The following is a 19,762-nucleotide window of genomic DNA, read 5'->3' as shown; positions in this document are numbered from 1 at the left end:
CGCCTTGGCAGTATGTGTGAATGAGGGGGGAGGTGTCCGCCTTGGCAGTATGTGAGTGAGGGGGAGGTGTCCGCCTTGGCAGTATGTGAGTGAGGGGTGAGGTGTCTGCCTTGGCAGTATGTGAGTGAGGGGGAGCTGTCCGCCTTGGCAGTATGTGAGTGGGGGGGGGAGGTGTCCTCCTTGGCAGTATGTGAGTGGGGGGGGGGGAGGTGTCCTCCTTGGCAGTATGTGAGTGGGGGGGGGGAGGTGTCCTCCTTGGTAGTATGTGAGTGGGGGGGGAGGTGTCCTCCTTGGCAGTATGTGAGTGAGGGGGAGGTGTCCTCCTTGGCAGTATGTGAGTGAGGGGGAGGTGTCATCCTTGGCAGTATGTGAGTGAGGGGGAGGTGTCCTCCTTGGCAGTATGTGAGTGAGGGGGAGGTGTCCTCCTTGGCAGTATGTGAGTGAGGGGGAGGTGTCCTCCTTGGCAGTATGTGAGTGAGGGGGAGCTGTCCGCCTTGGCAGTATGTGAGTGAGGGGGAGCTGTCCGCCTTGGCAGTATGTGAGTGGGGGGGGGGAGGTGTCCTCCTTGGCAGTATGTGAGTGGGGGGGGGGGAGGTGTCCTCCTTGGCAGTATGTGAGTGGGGGGGGGAGGTGTCCTCCTTGGCAGTATGTGAGTGAGGGGGAGGTGTCCTCCTTGGCAGTATGTGAGTGAGGGGGAGGTGTCCTCCTTGGCAGTATGTGAGTGAGGGGGAGGTGTCCTCCTTGGCAGTATGTGAGTGAGGGGGAGGTGTCCTCCTTGGCAGTATGTGAGTGAGGGGGAGGTGTCCTCCTTGGCAGTATGTGAGTGAGGGGGAGGTGTCCTCCTTGGCAGTATGTGAGTGAGGGGGAGGTGTCCTCCTTGGCAGTATGTGAGTGAGGGGGAGGTGTCCTCCTTGGCAGTATGTGAGTGAGGGGGAGGTGTCCTCCTTGGCAGTATGTGAGTGAGGGGGAGGTGTCCTCCTTGGCAGTATGTGAGTGAGGGGGAGGTGTCCTCCTTGGCAGTATGTGAGTGAGGGGGAGGTGTCCTCCTTGGCAGTATGTGAGTGAGGGGGAGGTGTCCTCCTTGGCAGTATGTGAGTGAGGGGGAGGTGTCCTCCTTGGCAGTATGTGAGTGAGGGGGAGGTGTCCTCCTTGGCAGTATGTGAGTGAGGGGGAGGTGTCCTCCTTGGCAGTATGTGTGAATGAGGGGGGAGGTGTCCATCTTTGCAGTATGTGTGAATGAGGGGGGAGGTGTCCGCCTTGGCAGGGGTGAATGTTTTATCTGACATTTTTGTATATTGCAGTTTATGTCCAGATTTGATGGTTCTCGGGGTGGAGAAGTCGGATGTTCGGCTCCTTCAGCATTGTCTCTGCCGGTTTATTGATGTTCCTGAGGCGGTTATGTGCTCCTGTCTGAAGATATTCCTCAGGTGAGCCGCACTGACGCATCTCTTTTGCGTCCTGTACAAAAGAAAAAAATATTGAATTCTAGTAATTAATTGGTAACAACGTGTTTTTTATGAAGTGGTAAGTGCCGGTTCACACTTATCCGACTTGTCAGATGACTTGGTCGCCTGACAAGTAGCGGTCCATTCTGTGCAATGGAACCGTTCTAATCAGAGCGACTCAAGTCGCTCCAACTTAGAAAAAGGTTCCTGTACTATTTTTTTTGCAAAGTCGGAGCGACTTGCATTGACTTCCATTATGAAAAGCCGTTGCAAGCCGCGCTGAAGTCGCGCTGCACGGGCGACTTCATTAGTCGCCCGAAGTCGGGGGCGACTTCGAGTCGGATCAGTGTGAACCGACTCTGAGTTCTTTTGGCCATTTTGTATTGTAAAGAATTTATTTTTTCATCTCATTACTGCGCCATAGCTAAAAGACAACTACAGCACGGCTCTCTAGTTCTGGGAGGGAGTCCATGGACGACATAATATGACATAAATCTTTCCCCTAGTTTGGTTTGCGCAAAAGTTATTGCGTCTACAATCAAAATACATTTACAGTAATCCCCCGCTACATCGCGGTTCAGTTTTTGCGGTCCCGGTAATTCGCGGTTTTTTTTGTAATGTTATTTTACTATATAAATCATTAAAAATTAAATATTTTTGTGTTTTCCATAGCTCTTGCTCTGTCTCTTAGTATCTTTTATGTGTTTAAATGAGTTTCTATTGTTTTAAAAGTGTGTTTAAAGACCTTAAAATGCTTTTACACGTACAGTGACAGTAAAAAATCATGCCTACAATGCATTTTAATAGGGTTTTTCTATTTCGCGGAATTTCACTTTTCGCGGCTGGGTCCGGAACGTAACCCCCGCAATGGAGGGGGGTTTACTGTATTGGGATTTTTTTTTTTACCAAAAAAATGTAGCAGAATACAAATTGGCCTAAAATGATAAATTTGATTTTTAAATTTTTTTTTTTATTGGTAATGTTAAATAGCAGTGAAAAATATATATATATATATATATATTTTTCAGAATTGTCGCTCTTTTTTTTGTTTTATAGTGCAAAAAATAAAAATCGCACAGGTGATCAAATTCCACCAAAAGAAAGCTCTGTGGGGAAAAAAGGACGTCAATTTTATTTGGGTACAGCGTCGCACGACCGCGCAATTGTCAGAGTAACGCAGTGCTGAATCTCAAAAAAGGGCCTGGTCATTAAGGGGGGAAGCCTTCTGGAATTGGTTAATAATACCTTACTCCAGAGTTTTTTGGGTTAAAGCGAAGTGCTGCCCCCCCCCCCCCCACAAAAAAATTGCAATAAATTATACAAATTACATATACTATTACTATACCAATATATAAATATACAAATTACATATACTATTACTGTACTAATATACAAATTACATATACTATTACTATAATATACGAATTACATGGATTAATACTATAATAATATATGAATTACATGGATTTTTACTAGAATATACAAATTACATGGATTATTTCTATACTAATATACAAATCCTGTAGCTGCTGACTTTTAAAATATTAGTACACTTACCTGTCCAGAGATCCCCTGTTGGCACCCCAGCCGATTTTTAGATTGGCGCTCGGGTTCTGCCGCCGCCATTCGTTGTAAGGGAAACCAGCAGTGAAGCCTTTCAGCTTCACAGCCGGTCCCCTACTGAGCATGCGCGAAGCGCGCTGCTCTTTCTAATTAGCCTGGCGGCAGAGGAAGGAGGAGGGGGGCTGAACTCCAGTGGGGCTTCAATGCGGCGGAGTCTCACATAAGTGGGGTCGGGTATCTGTCAAAAACAGGTATCTGTTCCTCCCCCCTGAAAGGTGCCAAATGTGGCACCAGAAGGGGTGGGGTAGGAAGCAGATTAGCGGAGCTTCCACTTTTTTGGGTGAACTCTGCTTTAATTGGTGTCAAACGTCTGTCGTGTTTGTGTTATTACTCTACATTGTCTTTCAGTGTTAGTGAAGAGGAGCTGCATAGCGCCACCTTGGACACAACCTCTGCAGAGTCTTATATTGAAGCTGATAAACCAAAGGAGCCGCCATCAGCGAGCATCATCCAGAACGGGTTCAGCCCCGGCGCTGCGGAGGAAGAAAACGGCGACGTCCAGACGTCCAATAAAGTGCCGCAGAAACCTCAGACCAATGCCTGTCCTGTCAGCCGTAAACGAGCCGTCTTGCTGTATCCTTCTGCCCGAATCTGTGATGTGCCTTTTATAGGGCTTTGCTTTATTTACAGAGATAATAGAAAAAGTGACTTTGTATTTCTGCTCCTTTTTACACATTCCACTGCTAAATTCCAATGCGGTTTGTCTGATTTAACCACCTGACGACCAGTCTGTAATAGATTTACTGCTACAGGGCGGCTGTACTGTGCAGAATCGTGTGTGTGTATGTATGTATGTGTGTGTGTATGTATGTGTATATTTATATATATATATAGCAGAAGCCGATCAGCAGGTGCTTGTCAATCAATATTCGCCAGCACCCGCCAATCATCTGAAAGAGAGGCTGGACTGACGTCTGCATATGTAAACAAGGCAGAGCTTCGTACTAACTGGGGGAGTGATAGATTTTCTTTCCCTGCAAAGCAGGCAATAAAATCCATCACATCCCTTAGTAAAAGCACCACACAAAGTACTGCTGTGATTGGCCCCATTAGCCAATGGATGTCCGTCGGCACCCGCTGGACAGAGCTCTGCCTATGTAAACAAAGCAGAGCTCTATTCTAGCTGGTACACACAAACACTGGCTAGGCACACATTTTACCCTTTGATCGCCCCTGGTGTTAACCCCTTCCCAGGCAGTGTCAGTACAGTAACCGTGCATCATTTTAGCACTGATCACTGTATTAGTGTCACTGTTTCCCACAAAGTGTCAATATCAGATTGTCTGCCGCAATATCGCAGTCCTGCTGTAAGTCGCTGATCGTTGTCATTTTTTAGTATAGAAAAATATAAATAAAAATTCCAGTATATATGTTAGTTTGTAGACGCGATAACTTTTGCGCAAACCCAATTAATATACACTTGTTGGGTTTCTCATATATATATATATATATATATGTATGTGATTGTGTGTGTGTGTGTGTATGTGTATATATATATATACTCGTGTGTGTGTGTGTATGTGTGTGTGTATATATATATATATATATATATATATATATATATATAATTATAATATTCTTTTTATTTTATTTTTTTTGTTACCAGAAATATGTAGCAGAATACATATTCCCCTAAATTTTAAGAATAAATGTTCTTTTTTTATTTTTTATTAGATATGTTTTCTAGCAGCAAGTAAAAAATAATGTTTTTCTTCAACATTTGCTTTTTTATTTACAGTGCAAAACCTAAAAATACGACCAAAAGAAAGCTCTATTTGTGGGGGGAAAAAATAATTTTTATAGACATTTGAGTACAGCGTTGCATGACCGTGCAATTGTCAGTTAACCACTTCAGCTCCTGAAGTTTTTGAAAAAATGACACGGCTTTCATTAGGGAGAGAGAAATGCAGTACGGTGTAGGAGGGTGCATTTCTCTATTACTTGTTTCCTTAATGTGTGTGCATCCAGGAACACGATCCTTTCTACGGCGTATAGCGAGACTTACCTCCTGCCGCATCTGAAGGACCTGACGTCTGACCAAGTCCTAGTGAGTATTGCGTTGGAGGGACTCTGATTGGATGAACTGAATTGCCTCTTAAGCCAAGTCTGACACTGCTCTCCTACATATATATATATATATATATATATATATATATATATATATATATATATAAATAATGTTTGGGGGGGCGCAGAGTAATTATATATATATATAATGTTTGTGGGGGCCTGAGTAATTTTCTAGCAAAAAATTATGATTTTTACATATATATATATATATACACACACACACACACACACACACACACACACACACACACATGCATTTTAATTTTTTTTTTTAAGCAGAGCCCCTAGGGAATAAAGTAGCGGTAGTTGCAACTTTTTATTTACCCCAATTTTTTTGTATAATGTGAAAGATGTTACGCCGAGTAAATGGATACCTAACATGTCACGCTTTAAAATTGCACACACTCTTTTCTCTTCTATTGCTTTGATTCTCTCTGCCCTGGAACTGGTATTTTGCTAGAGTGGTCCCATAGATGACAGAATGGGGTTTTTAGTTCTATGGACCCCAGCTGAAGGGCCCCCATATTTTTCTTTTTTTTTTTTCTTAGCACTTCCACCCCGTCCACCGCACATTTACTGCTGCACTCTGCCACTGCTGGGCAAAGCAACGTAGTACTACGTTGCTTACTCAGGCGCCTGGGGAGCCAGCGCGTGTGACCGGCGGCTCCGATGGCCGCCGGCCACTCGCAATCTCCTGCAGCAGAGGGAGAAAGACAGACGGCTGATATAAACACAACCGTCTGTCATTCTCCCTTAGATTATCACAGAGGCTATGTGATCCTGCTATATAGGATCGCATGTCTCTGTGATGATCTCACAAGCCACGCCCCCTGACAGTTAGAATTACGCCCCTAGGGACACACTTAACCCCTTGATCACCAGTAAAGTTAACCGCCTTCCCTGCCAGTGTCATTTTTACAGTAACAGTGCATATTTATAGCACTGAAACCAGTTTTGGTCTGTTTTTTAACCAGCTGCTATTGGCTTGTACAACAATTGATTCAACTGATCTTGGTTTTATAGGTTGCTTTGGAGGCCAGTCAAGAGAAATGGGGTCTCATAGGCTCCACATCTCTCCATAAAGAGGACTTGTCATGGCCCATGATGTCACAAGGGATGTTGTTCCTCCCTAGTGATAGCAATAAAGTTAATAATAAAAAAAAAAAAATACAGAGACAGCATAAAAAAACACATATATATTTATATGTGTGTGTGTATATATATATATATATAATATACATTTTCATGTGTATTTTCTACAAAAAAATTGCATTTAAAAAACTGCTGTGCAAGGATTGAGTGACAGAGAAATTCAACATCCACCATTTTATTCTGTAGGATCTCTGCTTAAAAACAATCTGTAAAGATTGAGGTTTCTAAGTAAAAATGCAGATTTTTACATGTATGTCATAAGTGTCTGAAACTGCTGGGGGGGTCAAGTGGTTAACTGTGTTTTTTTTTTTTTTTTAGCTCAGTCTTTCCAGCCTGAGACTATAGACCCCACATCTCTCCATAAAGAGGACCTGTCATGCCTTATTCCTATTACAAGAGATGTTAAAATTTCTTGTAATAGGGATAAAAGTGATTAAAAAAAAATAATAAATAAAGCGCCCCTGTCCCTGCATGCTTGCACGCAGAAGCTCACGCATACGCGCGTCGCACCCACATATGTAAACGGCGTTCAAACCACACGTGCATTATCGCCATGAACGTTAGGGCGAGAGCAATAATTCTACCCCAAGAACCGCCTCTGTGACTCTAAACTGGTAATCTGTAAACATTTTTAAAGCGCAGCCTATGAATATTTTTATGTACCCGAGGTTTGGCGCCATTTCACAAGTGTGAGCAATTTTAAAGCGTGACATGTTGGGTATCTATTTACTCAGCGTAACATCTTTTACATTATGCAAAAAATTTTGGGCTGATTCTAGTGGTGTTTTTATTTTTTTTTTCGTTTTTTATTTCATGAAACCATTTATTTTTTGATAAAACATTTTATTGAAAATTAGCACAGAATACAGAAACTGTAACATTGTGGACATCGCCAAAAAGGAGCAAACAATAAACCCTGTAAACAATACATGGCCATGTAGAACACCTATATGAAAATTGAGTCATCCTTTATGTAAATAATGAGGTGAAGAATCAAATAAGAAACGAGTAATCCTAAATAAACACAAAGGTTAACCCAGCATTTATATGAAGGCCAAGGCATTGAAAGCATATACTGAATGAGATGGTGACCCTAGCCTGGACCCCAACACCCCCAACGGGGGAGCAAGCTGTGCCGGAAGGCAGAAAGAGGCCGCCAGTCAGTATGGGGAATCCTACCGAAAAATAGGAAAGTGGCCGGGAACCATCACAAGTTGCCTAAATAGAGGCAAGCTGACATTTAGGGTTAAAGAATGCTGGGGGGCAAGAATGAAGAGGGGGGAAAAAAAGGGGGGGGGGATAGCCTCCGATCAGTTCTCGGGATCCCTGTCACGTGGGGTTTTTCATAAAAACCATTTAAAGAAAAAAAAAAGCGTTTGAAAAATTGCTGCGCAAATACCGTGTGACATAAAAAGTTGCAACAACCTCCATTTTATTCCCTAGGGTCTCTGCTAAAAAAAACATATGTAATGGTTTGGGGGTGCTGAGTAATTTTTGAGCATAAGATGATTTTTACATGTAGGAGAGGAATGGCAGAATAGGCCCGGTATGGAAGTGGTTAAGCACTGCCAAAATCCTTCAAGGAGTTGTAAAGTCAGAAGGTGGATTCTTTGCATTAAGATAAAAAGCACCCTTACTATAAATTTTCCTTTTTAGTCATTACTGTTATTTGCTCTTTCCTCACACATAGCTGTTCCTGAGCTATCTGCACTTCCTGTATAAGACGTGCATCCAGCAGATCACACTGAGCCTTCCTGGACAGGAGAAGCTGTCAATCACACAGGTATGAACGTATGTATGTATGTATTATTGATCGACCAATATCTTTTTTTTAACACTGATACACCCCCCCCCCCCCCGCCAAGTCCCTCTATTTTTTGGGTGGCCTTGCCACTTTCTTGGAGTGGGGGCAGGGTATCAACTGGCAAAGGGGTCGGGGGGGGGGGGTGCGCCGTCGGCGACTGGACAATCGATTGTGCGGTGGGGTATTGAACCTGGTGGGGGCTCTTACCAGCGCCCCCCATCCTTCCTGGATCTTTCCTGAGGCCTGGTCCCCCCTGTTCTTGGTCCCTGTATGCCTCGTGGTGCCACCATTTTGTTGTAGCCTGTGTGTTTCTATACATGACGGCCATGTTTGTGTAGTACGGCGGCCATTTGTAGTTTACCAATGCAAAAAGCGGTAGCCATGACAGTGGATCCCTGTTGCTGGCATTTTCGGCGGTGGGAGCCCCTACTTTATCCCCTGGTGCTGACTCCTGGATCATTTCGCTTCCTAATCACCCGTGTAGTGCAGATTCTTCTGGGGGTTGCAGGTGCCTGTGACGGCAGGTGGTGAGTCTGGTGGGGTCCTCTCCCTTCTGCTGAGGATCACTCTGTGCCTTGTGCTTGGCGACCAGGTGGTGCTGCCAGCACGGTAGGGGTTGTCCCTTAGTGTGTTACACTTTTTGTGGGGTCACCCTGGTGACTCATGGAGTCTTTGGCGCACGTTTCCCCACCTGATCCCCTCTCAAGGGTTTGGGGCCCTCCGGGTCCCAACCATCCATCCATCCACTGACGGTGGTCCTGGAGTCCCTTGTGTCCTGGGTGGAGGCGGCTTGCAGGCAACGGGCTAGCAAAAAGAGCTCCCCTGCCTTATCAGTCTCATCGGCACCTGAATCTGATTCAGGCACCGCAGACGTGGGTCACCCTGCTGGGTCTGCAACCACGCACCCGATATCCTCTGATAGTGAGGATGATTCCTCCACGTCTGCAACCATGCATGAAAAGGCGCTGGAGGAAGCACTGATTGTATCTGTGCGTGATTCCCTGAAGATGGACGCAGCTGAAGCTTTGACGGTGGCACAGATACCCTTTGGCACTCACAAGCCATCCAGAGCGGCAAAGGTGTTTCCTTTCCCCACCTATTTTGACAGAATTGTTGCTAGAGAGTGGGGTTCCTAAGCGCTTTACTAGTCGTTAGACCTATGAGGAGTCCCTCATTAGAAAGTGGACTGTGCCACCGGTGGTGGACCCTCTGGTTTCCAGATTGAACAAGGCAACCATGATTCCGTTGGAGAGCCCCCAGCCTTTAAGGATCCGACTGACAGGAAGGCGGAGGCTGTGGCCCACAAGATGTACACTCTGGCTGGTTCGGCACTGAGGCCGGTATTCACCATTGCCCTAGTATCGCCTGGTCCAGGGGCTGCAGTTTATCAGGGATTTGGACACGGCTCCCCTGATGGCTCACCTTTCTGTTTTGGTGGTGGTCCTTCGGCCTGTCATTTGGCTCAAATGCTGGTCTGCGGACCAGACTTCTAAAAAGGCCTTGACTGATCTTCTCTTTTAAAGGAGATCGCCTGTTTGGAGCTACCCTTAATGACATCATTAAAGGTCTCTCAGGGGGGAAGAGTACCTTTCTTACGCTGGCTACTAAGGGCAAGGAACCTCCTCATAGACGTGGACCTTCCTTCTCGGCTCATAAGTTTTTTTCGTCACTCAGGGTCGACTGACAAGGGCTCTAAGCTATTCAGGGCCTCCTCTGGCGGATCCAAACGAACCTGGTCTGGCAAGCCGAGAGCTGGCTTCTCCAAACCCACGGACAAGGCTCTCTCTGCATTAAGCGCGTCCCTGTATCGGGGAAGGGGGGGGGCGTCTTCGCTGGTTTCTAGACCAGTGTGCTTCCTTGGTGCAAGACAAGTGGGTCCACAAAGTCATTTGGTCCGGCTACAAGATTGAGTTTCGCTCTTGTCCCCGGCAAGGTTTTTTCTTTCCCCAGACTGGTTCTGTATAGGGCGGTAAAGGACCTGTTCCTTCAATTGTCCCTGTTCAGACTTCGGAACATTTTCAGGGTTTTTACTCGATCCTGTTCAGTCCCCAGGAAGGAAGGCAGAGTGCGTCCAATCCTGGACCGCAAGGCGCTAAACTGCTTTGTGTGGGTACAGAAGTTCAGAATGGAGTCCATAAGAACGGTGGGGGCATCCCAGCATCGGTGATTTCCTCTCCTCTATAGATATCAAGGATGCCTATCTTCACATTCCAATATGTGTCGGTCACCAGCGTTTTCTCCGCTTAGCTGTGGGAGAGGAGCATTATCACTTTGCTCCTCAGGTCTTCACAAAAGCGTTGGCTCCGGTGTTAGCCTTGCTACGCCAACGTACTGGGCTACTTGGACGATCTCCTTCTGTGAACATAGTCTTCCTCTGCTCTGGTGGAGAACCTTGAGATAACAATAAAAACTCTGCGGGAGTTTACCTAAATTTTTAATTTTCAAAAGTCTGCCCTGGTTCTTTCCAGGAAGCTCGACTATTGGGGCCTGACTCTGGACTCGGCCATAGCCATAGTGCTCCTTCCTCTGGACAAACTCCAGAAATTGCAGCCTGCAATTCGCCTCCTGCTGTCCAACAAATGGTCATCCCTCCGGACTTGCATGCGGTTGCTAAGCCTGATGGTATCTACCTTTTTTGAGGCGATTCAGTTTGCACAGTTCCATACGAGGTCCCTGCAAAGGGAGATTCTGACCAAATGGGACAAGACTCCGCAGTCTTTGGACAATCAGATCCCGTTGAATTGGGGAACAAAGGAGTCCCTGATATGGTGGCTTCGCTCTCCGGTGCTTCGGCTGGGAAAATCCTTCCTCCCCTTTTATTGGACAGTAGTCACCACTGATGCCAGCCTATCCGGCTGGGGAGGCGTCCTTGGCAAGCATTCTGCTCAGGAGATCTGGACCATGGAAGAGTCCAGACTACCGATTTAATGTCCTGGAACTCCGAGCGATCAGACTGTGTCTGGATCATTGGACGGATCATCTTCGGGGATGCCCAGTGCGCATTCAATTGGACAATTCCACGGCCGTGGCCTATGTCAATCACCAAGGGGGCACAAGAAGTGCCCTGGCAGCTCTGTAGGTAGCTGGCATTCTAAGGTGGGCAGAATGGTTCGTTCCAGCCCTCTCCACTGCATACATTCCCGAGGTGGAAAACTGGCAGGCAGATTACCTCAGTCAGCAGGCATTGGACCAAGGGGAGTGGTCCCTTCATCCGGAGGTGTTTCATCAGTTGTGTCTCCGGTGGGGCACTCCTGAGGTGGATCCGTTGGCGTCTCGGCTCAACAGAAAGTTTCAGAGGTTTGTGGCTAGGACAAGGGATCCTCTGGCCGACACCACAGACGCGCTGGTGGCCCCCTGGGGTCAGTATTGATAGATCTACGCCTTTCCTCCTCTCAAGCTTCTGCCCGGACTCCTACGCAGGATCGAGGCAGAAGGGATTCCGGTCATCTTAGTTGCACCGGACTGGCCTCACCGGGCCTGGTACTCCAATCTGGTGCAGCTTGTCGCCAACATTCCTTGGAAGCTTCTTCTCAGGGAGGATCTGCTGTCCGAAGGACCAATCTTCCATCCTGCTTTACAGTCGCTGACTTTGATGGCTTGGCTGTTGAACGCCAGGTGCTGATGGGTAGAGGTTTTTATGAGTAAGTTGATTTCAACGCTGTTAAAAGTCAGGAGATCTACTTCTAGGACGATCTTCCATCGTACGTGGAAGACATACATTGCGTGGTGTGAGTCTCTTGGGGTTCATCCTCGCTCTTTTTTCGGTGGCTCGGTTCTTTCTCTTCCTTCAACAGGTGGTTGAGCAGAAACTGGCCTTGAGTACTATCAAGGGTCAAGTGTCGGCCTTAGTGGTCTTCTTTCAACGGCCCTTGGCCACATAATTCCTTGGTGCGTACTTTACTTCAGGGAGTTAGGCACTTGACCCCCTCCAGTGCGGCCTCTATTGCCACCTTGGGACCTCCAATTTGGTGCTCTCAGTCCTCCAGAAGCCTCCTTTTGAGAATATTCGGGAGATTCCCCTGCTCACGCTGTCCCAGTAGGTGGCCTTTTTGGGGGCTTTCCCCTCTGCGCGCAGGGTGTTGGAATTGGCAGCGTTATCCTGTCATTCACCTAACTTGGTGGTTCACAGTGATAAGGTGATTTTTTGCCCCTGTCCGTCTTTCCTTCCTCAGGTTGTCTCTGATTTTCATTTGAATGAAGATATTGTGTTGCCTTCCCTGTGTCCCAGGCCTAAGCATCCGAAGGAAATTGCTTTGCATGTCTTGGATGTGGACCGGGCAATTAGGGTGTATCTGGCAGCTGCAGAGGCTTTTAGGAAATCAGACTCACTATTTGTGCTCACGGATGGGCCTCGGAAAGGGTTGTCCGCTTCCTCTGCGACCTTTCCCAGATGGATCAGAGAGACGGTTATTCAGGAATATTCCATCCAGGGTCAGGTTCCTCCTTTCCCTGTCAAGGCACACTCTACTCGGGCGCTTAGTGCCTCCTGGGCCTTCCGTCATCAGGCGCCAGTGACGCAGGTTTGCAAGGCGGCCACCTTTTACAAAGTTCTATAAAGTGGATGTGTTGGCATCTGTGGATGCTTCCTTTGGCCGCAAAGTTTTGCAGGCCGCTGTTTAAGAGGACCGGGTCCTCTTTGAGGGTGTATTGTTTGTTTATTTTAGTTGGGCTCAAGTTGTTGTGGTTGAGCTACTGTTTACCTTTTGGGAATTTTTTGCGTTTTCCCACCCCTCATGTTTAACACTGCTTTGGGACATCCCAATGGTCAAGTATGACAGGAGCGGTGTCCATCAATAAACGAAAGGGAAAATAGGATTTTTGAATTTAACGTAAAATCCATTTCTCTGATGTCCATTGACGGACACAGCACCCACCCCTCTGTGGAGGTATAATTCTCCTGACACTGATTGTAGCAAAACTGAGTGACTATAGCAGAGAGAGGGAGTATACACCCTGGAACTGCCCATGGGTGCAGCCAGAATTTTTTCTGCCTAGTGTCCTACTCCTGTAGGGGGCAGCATAACCCAATGGTTAACAATGACGGGAGCTGTGTCCGTCAATGAACATCAGAGAAATGGATTTTACAGTAAATCCAAATTTTTTTTTTTTTTTTTTTTTTTCCCCAATAACAATCCCAATAAAAAAAATTAAATCAACATTTTTCATCAATTTGTATTCTGCTACATATTTTTGGTAAAAGAAAATCCCAATAAGTGTATATTGATTGGTTTGCGTAAAAGTTATCGCATCTACAAACTAGGGGAAAGTCATTTTTTTTTACTAGTAATGGCGGCGATATGCGATTTTTAGCTGGACTGCGACATTGCAGTGGACAGATCTGACACCTAATTGACACTTTGGGGGCAACAATGTCAATACTACATTAATCAGTGCTAAAAATATGCACTGTTACTGTACTGACACTGGCAGGGAAAGGGTTACCACCAGGGGTGCTCAAAGGGCTAAGTGTGCTCTTAGGGAGTGCTTTCTAACTGTGTGGGGGGATTGACTCACTGGATGAACACAGAAACCTGTGTTCCTAAATAGGAGAGTCACAGGATCCCCGTGTTCATCTCTGACAGAACAGCCCTGGCTCTGCTTGTGATTGGAAGGGGGTCTTGATTATCTTTATGTATGCTTGTAAGGAACAGAGCAAGAAGTAAACCCTGCAGCCCACTGGCAAATACATTCCGAATCCCAAAGTTCCCCCCCACAAATTCTGAAACTTCCAGTAACAAAATATTTAGCCATACCATACTGCAGGCTACACAAAGCTGGTGCCATCTTGGGTTGATCCCAGACTAGAGTTCCTACCTCTGCCCTCAGTGGATGTCAGCCAACCAATGCCGCACATGCCCAGTCATACAGAGCTAAGCCTTGCTTTGGGGCGACTGTTGCATCCAGGAATTAGTGCCATGCACAGAGCAGCCCCGATCCTCCTCTTCCCGGGTCCCCGCCGACGCTCCTGGCCCCTCCCTCCTGCTGAGTGCCCCCACAGAGCAGGCAGCTTGCTATGGGGGCACCCAGGTAGCTTCCCTCCGGAGGTGCTGCTTTGAGTGTCAATTCACACGCACAGCTGTAGCTCTGCTCCGCTCCCTCTCTCCCCTCATTGGCTCACTGGCTGTAATTGACATCCAGTGGCTCCCGCTTCTGTCCCAGCCAATGAGGAGGGAAAGCCCCCGGAGAGCCGAGGCTCTTGTGCACAGTGCTGAATCCAGAGGGGGCTCGGGTAAGTATTAGGGAGGCTTAAGTGCTGCTGCACAGAGAAGGTTTTTTTTACAGTATGTGAGGTGCCTTCTCATACAGGACAAATGGGGGATTTACTTCTGCTTTAAAGGCCAAGGCACCTCTTTGTGGCTGGATTTAGAAAACCCACATCTTGGACTCCTGAATCCACCCCTTGTACTGATATTCTTTTTTGGGTGGAGAGGGCCTTCTAATAAATTTAAGGACTGCTGGTGGCATTAGAATCGGAGAAAGACTGCTTAGACTGTCTATTTGTTTAGACTTGGGCCTGTATTTTGGGCAGATGACTGAAAACATATTACATGTCATCCCTGATTGTATCTCATGAACTGTGTGTTCTTTATTCCAGGTAATAGACTGGATGAATCTTCTTCTAGATGCCAACTTCACTGTCCTGGTGTTGCTGCCCAAAGCCAAACCACTGCTTCGGAAGCTGCAGAAATGTGTCCGCCAACAGGTGTGTAGCAGTGTACAGATTGGGGCCCTTGATCCTTTGCTGTATCACTGTACTGGGTGGGGGGTTTAGGGTGCTGGCTGTGTGCACTCTGCTGGGGGCGTGGAGCGTCGGGGGCTCTGCTGGGGGCGTGGAGCGTCGGGGGCTCTGCTGGGGGCGTGGAGCGTCGGGGGCTCTGCTGGGGGCGTGGAGCGTCGGTTGCTCTGCTGGGGGCGTGGAGCGTCGGTTGCTCTGCTGGGGGCGTGGAGCGTCGGTTGCTCTGCTAGGGGCGTGGAGCGTCGGGGGCTCTGCTGGGGGCGTGGAGCGTCGGGGGCTCTGCTGGGGGCGTGGAGCGTCGGGGGCTCTGCTGGGGGCGTGGAGCGTCGGGGGCTCTGCTGGGGGCGTGGAGCGTCGGGGGCTCTGCTGGGGGCGTGGAGCGTCGGGGGCTCTGCTGGGGGCGTGGAGCGTCGGGGGCTCTGCTGGGGCGTGGAGCGTCGGGGCTCTGCTTGCTGTCAAGGTATTAACTGTTTTTTTTTATCATTTACAGATGAAGTTCTTCTCGGAGCTGAACAAGATCGAAGGAAGTTTATCAGAACTGCAGAGCTTACAGAGGCCTTGTGAGAGCGTTGGGAAATATTCTATTGAAGTTCTGGAACTGTATTGATTTTACGGACATTGGTGCAGTTTGTGCACACAGCGGGCTGTCCCTATTGGATGCCTTCCCTCTGTGACATGTGAACAGGAGAAGACTTTATGGCTGGAGATCCTTGTATTTGTTTAACAAAAAATGTTTTATTTCTTAACTCCTTCTGCTTTGTGTCTCTGTGAAATGTCTTCATTCTCATTGGACATCTATGGCTGTTCTATGCTGAACTGGTTCCACCATTACCTGGTAAGAGCACGGAGGAATGCAGTACTTTGTGATTGGCTCCTGCAGATGGGCTGTGCCATGATATTGAATAGTGTGGAAATAACCGGCTTCCTGGAGTAGTCCTCAGGTATTATTTCTGAATCCTCTCAGGCAAATCTACTGAAAGCCAAATTTAATTCCCCGACTTCCAGTCTGTGGTGGAGTTCTGGTGAGCGGTTTGGTGCAAATGTAAATGTCTTACCGCTTAACCACTTCTGGACCGGAAGGATTTTCCCCCTTAATGACCAGGCCATATTTTGTGATTCGGCACTGCGTTACTTTAACGGACAATTGCGCGGTCGTGCTACGCTGTACCCAAATTAAATTTACATCCTTTTTTCCCCCACAAATAGAGATTTCTTTTGGTGGTATTCGATCACCTGTGCGGTTTTTTTATTTTTTGCGCTATAAACAAAAAAGTGACAATTCTGAAAAAAAAATAATATATATAATTATATATTTTTTTTTTTTCACATTCTGATATATAACATTCCCAAAAAAAAAATTTAAAAATCAACATTTTTTAACATTTTAGGCCAATTTGTTTTTTGCTACATATTTTTTTTTTAAAAAAATCGCAATTAGTGTATATAATTGGTCTGCGCAAAAGTTACCGCGTCCACTAACTATGGGAAAGATTTATGTCATTTTTATTGGTTTTTTTAATGTTTGTCTTTTTTTACCAGTAATGGCAGCGATTTTCCTTTTTTTTTTTTTTTTTTTTTTTTTTTTTTTTTTTTTACGGGATTGCGACATTGCGGTGGACAGATCGGACCCCTAACTGACATTTTTGACACTTTTGGGAGGACCAGTGACATTACTACAGTAATTAGTGCTATACATATGCACTGTCACTGTACTAATGACACTGGCAGGGAAGGGGTTAACCGTGTGGGTGATCAAGGGGTTAAATGTGTACCTAGGGGTGTGTTTCTAACTGTGGGAGGGTGTGGCTTGTGAAATGACCATAGAGACGTGTGTTCCTATATAGAAGGATCACAGGCGCTCTGTGATCATTCCAGGGAGAAGAACGGTCAGATGTGTTTACAACATCCGACCGTCCTTCTCTCTCAGCGGGGGACGATCGCGGGTGGCAGGTGGCAACTGGAGCCGCCTGCTCCATGCATCGGCTTCCCTGCTGAAGAGCAGGAGCGTGCCACAGGCGGTGCGCGCTTGCCCCCTAGCTGCCTGTGCGTGACTGACGTATATCTATGGCGGTTTGCACAGGAGCGGCTGCCTGCCGCAGTATAACTGCAACGGGTGGTCATAAACTGGTTAAAGACTGGGGGATTCTTTACTCACATTTTTTTGCTAGAAAAGTACTTGGAACCCCCAAATATATATATATTTTTTTTTTTTTTAAAGCAGAGGCCCTAGGGTTTTGCAATTATTATTTTTTTGCAGTTTTTGTGCAGCAGTTTTTCAAATGCAATTATTTAAAAAAAAAAAAATACACTTTTAATGAAAAAAACAATATATAATAATTTTTTTTTTGTAAAATATAAAAGATAATGTCAGGCCGAGTACCAACAATGTCACGCTTTAAATCTGCACTAACAACATACATTTTACTATCCATAAGCGGCACTTTAAAGTGATTGTAAAGTCTCCTTTTTATAAAAAAAAAAACTAAAAACATATTATACTTAAGCTGGTCATACACTAGCCGAAAAATCATTCAAACTCTTTTTAGAAAAATGAAAAATCAGTCGTGAGAGCAGACGATCGTGCCATTATGTAATGACTGAATTTTGAACGATAAATCATTCAGTTTGTCACATAGGCCGGTTGCAAACAGGTTGGCCGAGAAACACATTATCCTTTCCATTTATCGTTCGTTCGGCAGAATTTTCCCAACGGTTCCTTAAATTTTTCTGCTCTGAAAAGTTAAAAACGATTTTCTATTTGTGCCTATTAACTGGACGAAAAACGAACAATCGGACCGAATGACAGATTTTCAAACGATTTTTCTGCTAGTGTACGGCCGGCATTACCTCCTCTGCACTTGGTTTTGCACAAAGCAACCTCGATCCGCTTTGTCTGGGGTTCCTCTTTGGCGTTCCTAGCGCCCCTCCCTCCTGTCGAGTGCCCCCACAGCAAGCAGCTTGCTATGGGGGGTGGGGGAGCACCTGAGCTGCAGCTCAATGTGTCCATTTACACCCAGAGCTGTGGTTTGGCCTCAACCCCCCCCCCCCCCCCCTCCTGATTGGCTAACTGACTTTGACAACCACGGGAGCCATTGGTGGACGTGTGGGCTGGTAGCTTGGGTCTTCGGGTGAGACAGTAGAGCCTGAGAGAGCCAAGGAAGGCGGGGGGAGGGGGGTGTGGGTGTTCCCTCTCACTACTTGTAGTATCAATCGAGTGGCTAGCTAGCCGCTCTGGTTGCTATTAAGAGAGCCCACCGTTGAAGTCAAATGACGTACCAGCTACATGATTTGGTGGTAAGTGGTTAAAAAGCGAGAGGATCTTTGGTGATCTTATAACAAAGGACTGTTCCCCCCAGTATTGATTATCCATTTGTAGTTGTATATATATATATATATATATTTTTTTTTATCTTTTTATTGAATTTTAGAAGAGTACAAAAACAATACCAGCGCGCAGGGCTCAAGATTTGACAAACCACCGGCAACTGCCACGCCCCTGTCAACACCAAACCACATAAGCAAAACAAAACTCAAGTGTGTGGCTTACCCTGGTATCAAGAAATAAATCAAATGTAAAGAAATTATCCCCATTTGGCTGGCACAGCCAGTTAATGGGACCCCACCAGTCCAAAGTGTGGCAGGTATAAGGTGTTACCTCTCATTGGGAAACATCGGGCGTTTGGACTGTTGAGTTAACTTTAACCCATTTAGTGAATTTCTTTGGGCACCCTCTGTTATTATAAGTGTCCTTCTAGAAGGGCAGAGCGGTATTACCCAGCTGCTTCCAGGGTGTTACCGTCGGGTGTGGATTTTTTTTCCTCCCAAGGGTTATTGCATTTCTGGCGTGAAATAGGAGGAACTCCAGCAATGTCCTTTCTGCAACCATAGGGGCCAATTCCTTGACCAAACCCAAGAGGCAGACCCTTATTGAAGGGGAAAAGACGTGTCCGGAGTCCTTGTTTATTATACTAACTGTTAAATCCCAGTATTGGGTGATTGCAGGGCATGACCAGAAAATGTGGGCGAAATGTCCCCTAGGGCAGGGACATATCCAGCAGTCTGGTGTGGTGTTTGGGTCCATCTTATGTGCTCTGTGCACTAATTTAAATTGTATAAGTCTGTCCAAGAGGGAGACAAGTTGTTTGAAGAGGAGGTCCCAGATATCGGACCAGTCATCACCATCGATATCTTGAATATCTTGTACCCATTTATCCCTGAGAGCGGGTAGATCAGTGAGGGTAAAGATGGTTATAAAGAACCAACATAGGTATGGTGGAGCAGTCGATCCGCACAGTCTCCTCGAGGACTGACATGGATAGGAGCACTGGAGAACCCGAAAATTGGCTTGCCGAAAGCATGGAATAATTGCCAGTATCTGAAAAAAATAGGAGGTGGGGACATTGTAGCTTGAACAGATAGTGGACCAAGGTAACTTAATTCCAATCCTGCTATGTGTGAGAGTGATGTAATATGAAATATGGTCCAGGCTTAAGGGGTGGTAATGTCATTCATAGGGCAGGTGATATGTGGTAGAAGTGCTGGAGCTCCTGAATGGCTGCACCAAGGGGCAGGTGGGTTTCAGTTACCATGTTTCTAATGAATATGGAACTGGAGAGAAGAGCGGGGAAAAGATTAAGTGGAAGACCTAAACTCCAGGTTTAACTACTGGAGAGGGGAGCAGAGACCAATTTTTAGAAGAGTAGACAAGGCAGAACAACAGTATAGCTAATCCAAAGAGTGTACAAGTACACAATACTTACTGCGCTCCTAGGAGAAGTGTTAAGTCCCCTGGAACTTTCATCTGTAGACCATCAACAGGGTAGAGGAATGGATGAAGAGGAGAAGGGACAGAGACTGAAACCTCTGCAACTCCCGCGGAAGTTCTGGGTACGATCACCTCAATGTAGAAGAAAACAAATAGCAGGGTGCTGA

General features: G+C 46.4%; 1 protein-coding gene across 1 annotated transcript in view; it reads left to right on the top strand.

The window, feature by feature from the left end:
• NOL11 (nucleolar protein 11) overlaps window positions 1-15,579 on the top strand; it is a 33,149-nt gene extending 17,570 nt beyond the window's left edge. The window contains exons 13-18 of the mRNA XM_082272631.1: window positions 1,302-1,427; window positions 3,417-3,641; window positions 5,037-5,115; window positions 7,981-8,073; window positions 14,690-14,797; window positions 15,321-15,579. Of these exons, the coding sequence (XP_082128757.1) occupies window positions 1,302-1,427; window positions 3,417-3,641; window positions 5,037-5,115; window positions 7,981-8,073; window positions 14,690-14,797; window positions 15,321-15,437 (748 nt within the window). The 3' untranslated portion in view covers window positions 15,438-15,579. The remainder of the gene's footprint in view (window positions 1-1,301; window positions 1,428-3,416; window positions 3,642-5,036; window positions 5,116-7,980; window positions 8,074-14,689; window positions 14,798-15,320) is intronic.
• The last annotated feature ends 4,183 nt before the right edge of the window (window positions 15,580-19,762 follow it).

Source organism: Pelophylax lessonae, assembly GCF_965119305.1.
Source record: "Pelophylax lessonae genome assembly, chromosome: 11".
In the NCBI taxonomy this organism is placed as follows: Eukaryota; Metazoa; Chordata; class Amphibia; order Anura; family Ranidae; genus Pelophylax; species Pelophylax lessonae.
The sequence above is the reverse complement of the archived record's forward strand: the minus strand, read 5'-3'. Positions and strand labels throughout refer to the sequence as shown.